Below are 9,483 nucleotides of genomic sequence, written 5' to 3'. Positions count from 1 at the left end.
CAACAGCAGCGGGCGGCGGCGCGGCGAGGCGCTGCGGCGGCGGTGACGAGCAGCAAACAGTGGCAGAGGCGGGGAGAGGAGAGAGAGGGAGGGGCGTCGGGGCCCGCCTTTTAAAGGCACGAGGCCGAGGCCTTCCTTGGGTGAGGGGGCGTCCGGCGGCGTGGGGAAGCCGGACTCCGGCGAGTCCTGCTGAGGCACGCGAGGAGGAAGGCCGCGGCGCGCTGGCTGGGCTGGGCCGTGGCCTATTGGGCCGGCCCAGTTCGGCGGCGGAGGAGAGAAGAAGTTTTTTTTAACATATTCTCAAACAAACAAAAATAAAAAGGACAAAACAAAATAAAAATATTATATAGGCATATAATATATCAAAATTTTCAGAAAAATATTTTCTACGACATGAACATTTTTATAACTTCAAATAAAATCCACACAAATTCATATAAATCAAAGAGTGCTACTAGTCTATTAAAATCCAACCAAAATCATTTTAAAAATACCAAAATGATTTCAAATTAATTTTTCTCCAATTTTCTAATGTAGGGAATCATGTTACCCTAATTTCCATATATTTTTATTTTTGGAGAAAAATAATTTGAATAAAAACTCAAATAACTCTAAATTGAAAATAAATTCAAAAGAACTTTGAATTTTAATTCTTTGAAACTCCCAACTCATATTTCATATAATTTGAAGAAGTCATTTTATCTTCTCTCATGAAAATCATTGAGTTGCATAAAGTTTCTAAATTGGAAAATATTTCCCAATGAAATTCAAATATTTTTCAAACACCCTTTTCATTTATTTAAATGGAAGAAGTCATGTCATCTTCTCTCTAGGGTTTTGTATTTGAAAAGAATTTGAATTCACGAAGATCAAAATGCAAAAGGGTGAAAGTTTGGGAAAGTCCTTTTATTCCCTCTCATTTAACTTTCAAAAAGTTTCGAATTTCACTCAATCAATCACACAACAATCAAACAATCAATCAATCAATCTATTTATTATAACATTCCAAAATTTAGAATTTTGGGATGTTACAACAAAAAAACACCAGAAACAAATACGTGCTGATCTATACCAAGGTGTTGTCGATAGCCTTCAAGCTGGGGAAAACCGTGCGGATGAAGTGGGCAAACGAACTATAGTTCCTTCATCATTTATTGGGGGAAGAAGAGATAGGAGACGAAGATACCTTGATGCCATGGCCTTGGTGCAAAAGTATGGGAAGCCAGATATTTTTTTAACCATGAGTTGCAACCCTAATTGGGATGAAATAATTAGTGAGCTAGAGCCTGGACAAACCCCACAAGATCGTCCTGATCTTATTGTACGAGTATTTCGAGCAAAGTTGGAAGACCTCAAGATACAACTTTTTAAAAGGCACATTCTTGGTAAGGTAGCAGCATATGTGTATGTAGTTGAGTTCCAGAAAAGAGGTCTACCACATGCTCATTTCCTCCTAATCGTGGAGGGGAGGTACAAGCTAACATGCCCAGAGCAATATGACTGTCTCATATCTTCTGAATTGCCAGACAAATCCAAGTATCCTGAGTTGTACAAAATGGTCGTGAAGCACATGATGCATGGTCCATGTGGAGTCCTAAACCCCAAGAATGTGTGCATGCAGAAAGGTAGCTGCAAGAACTATTATCCACGACCATTTAATGTGTCAACCCTTCAGGGAAAGGACTCATATCCCATATATAGGAGGAGAGATGATGGACGCCGTGCAAAGGTACGTGGCCAAGAGTTAGACAGTAGGTGGGTTGTTCCATATAATCCTTACCTACTAAGAAGGTATAATTGCCACATCAATGTCGAGGTTTGCTCAAGCATAAAAGCTGTAAAGTACCTCTTTAAATACATATATAAGGGGCATGATCGAGCATCTGTTTCTATCGATGAGGTGGATAGTGATAGGAACATTGATGAGATAAAGCAATACCGAGATTCCTGGTGGGTTACTCCACCAGAAGCATTATGGAGGATATATGGTTTTGACCTTAGTCAGATATTTCCATCTGTTAGACAACTCCAACTCCACCTCCCTAATATGCACATGGTGTCGTTTCCCGCGGGTGCAAATCTGAATGATGTCCTCTCTCAAGAAGGAGCTTCCAAGACCATGCTAACTGAGTATTTTGAGGCAAACAAGAAATATGAGTTGGCTCGAGGAATTTTATATAAGGATTTCCCATCTTATTTTGTTTGGATGTCAGGTGGAAAGTATTGGAAAAGGAGGGATGAACGCACACAGATTGGGAGAATTGTGTCTGCACATCCAGCTGAAGGGGAGAGGTATTATCTTAGAGTGCTTCTAAACCATGTCACAGGTGCTACATCCTTCCAAGACCTTAGAACAGTGAATGGTATTGTTTACTTGACATTCCGTGAAGCTGCTGAAAGGAGGGGTCTTATCGAGTCAGATAATACTATCAACGAGTGTCTTGATGAGGCTAAGGTTTTTCATATGCTATCTTCCCTTCGGAGGCTATTTGCCACTATATTGGTCTTTTGTGAACCCAGCAATGTGTGTGGCCTATGGGACAGACACATGGAAGCTATGACAGAAGACTATCGACTAACACAAATGTGCCCCCATGCAGTTGAGCAGATGGCGTTATTAGATATAAAGAATATGCTTGAATCGATGGGTAAGGACATATCATCATTCCCTCTCCCAGAAATTGACAAGTCATATGATGCCTCAGATAATGAGGCTAGGGAGATCATAGAGGAGTCCACGATAGAGGTGGACCCAAAACACCTTGGCTTGTCATCTTTCCTAAACCCAGAACAGAGATATGCATATGATGAGATACTTGCGACCATCAATAGTGGCCAAGGAGGTGTGTTCTTTGTTGATGGACCCGGAGGCACGGGAAAGACTTATCTGTACAAAGCACTACTTGCAAAAGTACGTGCCGAGGGTAAAATAGCTGTTGCAACAGCGACAGACATCAGGCGTTGCTGCATCCATCTTGCCTGGAGGGAGGACTGCACACTCAAGGTTTAAAATACCATTGAACACCGAAGACGGTGGGGTCTGCAGTTTCACCAAGCAAAGTGGGACAGCTAAGCTTCTTATGAGGGCGTCCCTCATAATTTGGGACGAGGCCTCCATGACAAAGCGGCAGGCGGTCGAGGCCCTTGACAATAGCATGAGGGACATCATGGCTCGACCTGACCTACCGTTTGGTGGAAAGACAATTGTGTTTGGGGGAGACTTCAGACAAGTGCTTCCTGTTGTTCGTAAGGGAACAAGGTCCCAAATAACTGACGCGACGCTGCGTAAGTCTTACCTTTGGGAGAATATGAGACAACTAAGACTTGTCCGTAATATGAGGGCTCAGAGCGATCCATGGTTTGCTGATTACCTTCTTCTTGTTGGGAATGGCACTGAAGATACCGTGGATGATGATTACATACGGCTTCCAGATGAGATTTGTGTACCATACACCAGCGACGCCACTGATATTGATAAGCTTATTGAAAGTGTTTTCCAGATGACCCTAGAAGAAAACCTCTTGCATCCAAATTACATAACGTCCCGAGCAATTTTGTCAACTCGGAATGAGTACGTTGACAAGATTAACATGAAAATGATTGAGAGGTTTCCTGGGGAGGAAATGATATACTACAGTTTTGATCACGCGGAGGATGATCCACACAACTACTACCCTGCAGAATTCTTGAATTCATTAACACCTAATGGGCTACCTCCCCATATCCTAAAGCTGAAAATTAATTGCCCTATTATATTGTTACGCAACATTGACCCAGCGAGTGGTTTGTGCAATGGGACGAGGTTGATTGTCCGAGGATTCATGAGGAATGCAATAGATGCTGAGATTGTGTTGGGCCAGCATGCTGGTAAGAGGGTGTTCCTTCCTCGAATTCCTCTTTGCCCATCAGACGATGAGATGTTTCCATTTAGGTTCAAGAGGAAGCAGTTTCCAGTTAGACTTAGCTTTGCTATGACCATTAACAAGGCACAAGGACAAACTATACCAAATGTTGGTGTATACCTCCCTGAACCGGTATTTTCACACGGGCAGCTCTATGTTGCTCTTTCTAGAGCTACATCTAGAAGTAATATGAAGATTCTTACTGTACCGGATAAAAAAAAGGAAGGCCAGTCCAACTCCACTGCAAATATTACAAAGAACATAGTCTACAAAGAAGTTCTCAGCATGTAGTCCAAGGTATAAATCACTCAAGTACAATTTGGTTGCCGTAAAAATTATATCTATCTAACTAGGGTCATGTGGAGGATTTACGGAAAGACAACTTAGATACTTGCTTTAGTGTTCATGATTTTTTTGTAACAACAATTATATGTGTGTTTGAATTGTTTTTAGTAGTTTCCTTTGTTACTCCCTTTGTTAAAAAAAATAATAATAATTCAAACAATGCCGACAGCAGGTTGCTTTGTCATCAACGCATTTCATTTGGTTGGTAGCTCCACATCCAATTTTCAGGGCACACCCTGAATATTTGTTTCCTTTCTGTCTGTTATTGGCATTTTGTTTTTCTTCGCAGAAACCTGGTTGATGTAAGAAAGTTACAAGTAGTCCAATACTAATATTTTTGTATCTACATGCATGTGCACTCACCCCTTCTAAATACATATGATTCAAAAACATCTTTTACTTAACAATTTGTTTCTTTGCTTCTGTACAAAATGTACAAGTGTTGTTCAATGTTTTTTCCTTTGCCTAAATATACTACAGAGTACATACCCTCTACAAGCTCCTTGTTTTTTCGTTTCTCTAAATATACTACAGACCATTATATATATGCAGTACTGATTACCTGATTTCCTTTTAGGTGAGAAGATGGATGAAGCCAGAGCTCGAGGGCCAACATTGTTAGCATAGATGGTTTTGAGCAAACGACTAAAAGAAGGTCCTGGGGATCCAAACAATGTAGTTTTGTGTGTTTGTCAGTTCCTAACATCTTGAGCAACCTTGCAGAAAGGAGCTCTTTGAGGACTGTTGTGACATAGATCCAGCAAGCTGGTGATGGTGGTGCAGGAAGTGTATGTGCGTCGGTATGGCTGGAACCCCATGGTCATGAGACTAGCGATGTAGTCGTCGTCGTCCTTTTTGTGCTCTCCTGTGTTGGTCTATTTTGGGATTCTGTGTACAATATCTTTTTTTTCCTGTATGAGAGTTAACTGCAGTTTGTCAGGTTACTGGTTGACGATGCTCTTGTTCATGTTACCAAGGATGATGTAGGGAGTAGTTGTTTACGCGTGTTGGGTTTGGGTGGCTAATGCTCAGCCCGTATGGTGTGTGTATGTGCGTGTGTGTATTGGGTTTGGGTGGCTAATGCCCAGCCCGTATGGTGTGTGTAATACTGAAAAATTCTATATTGTTTGCATTTACTATTCATTTGGATGTATGTAAGCTCGGGAACATAATTGAATATTTGGAAAAGCATATTGATAACATACATGGGATGACCCGACATACGTCAATCTGAACACATGCATAGTTATTCCGTGCATCGCACGGGCATCTTACTAGTCTTCATAAAGTCTGGACCACATTGTTTCCTTCTTGGCAAGATTCTGCTCCCAAGCTTCCCATTTTTTCAGTTCCCACCCATCCCGCTGCTTTGGTCTGCGCACGATGCCAACCTTACTGAATACTTCTAAACGTACAAGTGACTTCACACAGTTGTGAGATTGCAAGTTCTGCCCGTGGGGACTGAAATCTAACAGCTTCACCATCTTGCTCAAATCAATCTTGAAGTTCTCACTAAGCAACTCATACGAACATACATCATCGCTGCCAAGTTGTGTGAAGATCCTATCCCTGTGAACAAAATGTGGACCCAGAATGTAATTAGGTGGGTTCTTAATGTTGTACTTCCGGCTCCACCTTTGTTGCTCTGCCGTGTTGTCAAGTGTCCAGATCTGCAGCTCACCAAGAACAGTTCTGGCATCATAACGACTAGTTTGAGCAGTCACTATACATATTTTCCCATCTATATCTCTGATCAAGAACTTACGAGAACCATAGTAATCATGATCTTCGCGTGCTGCTGGCAGTTGTATCATTGCAAAACTTTCTTCCAATAGATCAAAGGACAAAACTGAATGCTGCCAGTTAGCTGACATGTCTTCAGTTAACCAATACATTTTGCCATCAACATTGACAACTCCAGAGTTTCTCACACTGATCAAGCTAAGAGCTTTTGGAGTTTGGATATCTTTCCATTTCTCATCGCCGAGTGTGTAAACTTGGATGATGTTGAACCTGTCTTTATTGTGGGGGCGACCATTAACGCAATCACCGAGGAAGTGTGTAATCTTGTATTCTTTTGTCACGGGATGAAATCCAAAGCTGTAGAAACAGATCACCTTTCACATTCTTCGCAGGTTTCTGAAGATGTAGACATTCACCAGTTGCAAGGTTAGCTATCTTAATCATTGATGTCTTTGTGTATAAGCCAAGAAGGCCATTGCATGAACCGAAAAGGAAATCATCAGGCCCAATCACTGGCACTGCATATCTCGATGGCGCCCAGGCTTCATCAATTAGGACAGCATCACTAGGGTAGGGCTCGCCTGAAACCAAACCTCGCGGGAAGAACAGAAGGGCATAATTTGGCGCACACTGGAGGTGCAATGCAACAAACTGTGGATCCCGGATGATGTTGTGCCAGTGCTTGCAGACTCCGACGCACGTCAACAGAGTGCTCACTGGAAGCCCCAAAAATATCCGCTCAATGATGTCTACTGGGAGGCGGTTTATGATGCATTCCTCATTTATTTGCTTCTTTGATTTGGTTTCTTCAGTAACCATAGTGAGTAGCCAATGCTGAAGCAGCTGAACTACCAGACCCTTCTGCAAACAGCCAAACACACATTTTCAATTAATGATAGCTAGATAGATCTGACTTTGAAATAATTTTATGGGCGAAGAAAGAATGTGAAATTTATGCATTCATATCTCGCTTTCAAGGTTATTCACCAACCAATGTGCCAAGGAAGATACTGATAGCATCTCAAAATCTCTGCTCCGAAATTTTCACTAAAAATACTCGCTTCGCCAGGCTAAGAAAAGGTCAACAATCTCCAGTTACCCAAAGTGAACCCACGGTCAACAAAATATATTTTCTCTCATGTACCAAAAGTGCAGATTACTGTCGAACACTCGTGCGCGCCGTCCCACCAGCGCCTCAATCCCTCAACTACAGCCAGTAACTACAAACCCCAGACGCCATTACAGCAAGTAGTCAGCACCTCGACCACGGCAAGTAACTACAAACCCTAGCCGCCGTTACAGATGGAGGAGCGCGGACAAGAAGGAAATCGGGGGAGAATGCATTCCGCGAGCAAAAGGGGGCATCGAGGGCTCACGACCACGATTCAGAATTTCAGATCAGACGAGCTCCGCGGTCGCCGCCATGGGATTGGGATGGGAGGGCTCTCCGCTTGACGGTGAAATGATTTCCCGCCGCTCCCCCCTCGTCGGCTCCTCGACCCCTTCCGGCGGCTCCGGGGTATCGCCCAAGAGGAACAAGTTATATTTTTTTCTAGCGTGGCCGAAGAGAGGAACGAGTGTTTTATGCTGCGCAGGCCAGGTTCGGCCCAATTAGCCCAACACTGTCCATTCTCCACTGGACTCATAACTTTTTTTTCAAAAAAAAAAACTTTGGTGGATCTAAAAATTCGAGGCTGTCATGTTTTCTGGACGAAAGCTTTGCCATTTTCCATTGATATATCATGGGTAGAATTTGTGCAATTCACTACACGAGTGAACAGAAAAGCTTATTGCACAAAATACTTATTTTTTTGCGGGGGCACAAAATCCTTATCCAAAACATTAAGGCCAGCGCTAGGCGCCGGTGCGCCGGCCCAAATTTGGGTCGGTCGCGCCCTAGCCATCCGATTCAATTCATCTAGGCCATCAGTTCCTTATCAAAAAGCTGCTTCATCCCTTCCCCCCTCGTGTGTCTCTCCTCTGTGTTGTCTTCCTCACCTCGCCACGCAGCTCCACCCCGTTCCCAGACAGCCGTTGCCTCCGCCCCCGCCGGCTTGCCTCGCCGTCGACACGCGCCGCCGTCACCGGTCGCCTTTTTTACCCGCTCTGCTGCACGCCGGCAGCACCTCCCCTACACTTCTCCCTCGCCCTTTGTGGTCATGGGTTGCCGTCGTTGGCGGCGGCAGCTCTGCTCGCTGGCAATAGTACGACGCTTCCTCGTCCCTCGATGGTTCCAGCAAAACAAGTAAGTGGTTGGAACATTGTGCCCCTACCGGTGCCGCCCCAGCATGGATGGAACGATGGAGACGACGAAGTAACTCGCAAAAATCACAATATGTGGTTCCAGCAAAAAATTGTGCTGGTTGTAGCATCTCATGTCGCTGGTTGAAGCTCGCCGTGCACCATTAGTAGCCTCGATCTTCTCTGGTTCCAGCAAAAATGGACTATGTTTGTAACAAATGGTGTTGCCAATTGCAGCTCCGCATCACGGTGGTCGTAGCATTTCGCCGCATGTAGCAGCTCCGCCGTTGCCTGACGCAACCCCGTCGCTTTCTCTGGTTCCAGCAAAAATGGTCAACGGTTGTAACAAATGTTGTTGCAGGTTGCAGCTCCGCAGTACGTCGGTCGTACGATCGTCGCCTGACACAACCCCGCCGCTTTCTCTGGTTCCAGCAAACAAAGTCGCCGGATGTAGCTTTTTGATCTGCTGGTTGCAGCTCGATTGCACGCAGTAGCAGCTTCCCAGCATCTCTGATGGTGGTTCGAGCAAAAAATAAATTGGTTGTAGCATCTGTGGGGCTGGTCCCAGCATGCGTCCCCTACGGTCCGCAAACATTGGTTGGCTTTCGTCTACGGCGACACCTCGGCCGCCTGGTTGCAACATAGAGGGCCACCCATCTCTTGTCCCATGGCTGGAGAGGGGGAAAAGCCGAGGAGGAAGTGTGGGGGTGGCCGCCAGTTCGCTGGAGTAGGACAAATAGATGACGGCCTCGGTTTCACGCCCGGTGGTGCAGGGCGGTGGCCGGAGACCGATGCTCTCACAACAACTTCCGCTCGCGGGATGGAGGGGATGGGTTATGGTCGTGAGCGGGAGATGCAGTTTGCATCGCGACGGGGTCTGAAGAAAAGAGACGAGTGGAAGACAACACACAAGGGCTGTAGGATTGCCTTCGATCCAACGAAGCGCGCGCGTCCGGCGCAACACTTCGACCGGCGCACCGGCAGCAAACGTTTCCCAAACATTAATGTATGCATCAAGGGCGCTCGCTCGCGCGTGCCACGTAGGATCGAACCCGACAAAAATGGCTCTCAGAAAGATTCGGTATCGACTGTTGTGTCTTCGGCCTAATTAGCAAAACGCTACTGCCATTCTCCATTACACTCGAGTACAGCATTGTTCAAAAATATTTATAGAACTTCGGTTAAATCTTAATTTTGTACCTTTAAAAGAAGAAACAATTCCCCGATTCATTATTTTCTGGAGGAAATGGCA

General features: G+C 44.8%; 1 protein-coding gene and 1 pseudogene across 7 annotated transcripts in view; one reads left to right on the top strand and one right to left on the bottom strand.

The window, feature by feature from the left end:
• LOC119301950 overlaps positions 1-5,390 on the top strand; it is an 11,912-nt gene extending 6,522 nt beyond the window's left edge. For 6 of the 7 annotated variants that reach the window (XM_037578958.1, XM_037578960.1, XM_037578959.1 and 3 more), the window contains one exon: positions 4,825-5,390. In XM_037578958.1, the coding sequence (XP_037434855.1) occupies positions 4,825-4,869 (45 nt within the window). In that variant the 3' untranslated portion in view covers positions 4,870-5,390. The remainder of the gene's footprint in view (positions 1-4,824) is intronic. The other variant, XM_037578957.1, reaches the window with a different exon arrangement.
• Positions 5,391-5,465: 75 nt separating this feature from the next.
• LOC119301947 lies at positions 5,466-7,520 on the bottom strand (annotated as a pseudogene).
• Between the last annotated feature and the right edge of the window lie 1,963 nt (positions 7,521-9,483).

Source organism: Triticum dicoccoides, chromosome 5A (assembly GCF_002162155.2).
Source record: "Triticum dicoccoides isolate Atlit2015 ecotype Zavitan chromosome 5A, WEW_v2.0, whole genome shotgun sequence".
NCBI lineage: Eukaryota > Viridiplantae > Streptophyta > Magnoliopsida > Poales > Poaceae > Triticum > Triticum dicoccoides.
This window is presented reverse-complemented; position numbering and strand designations above follow the sequence as displayed.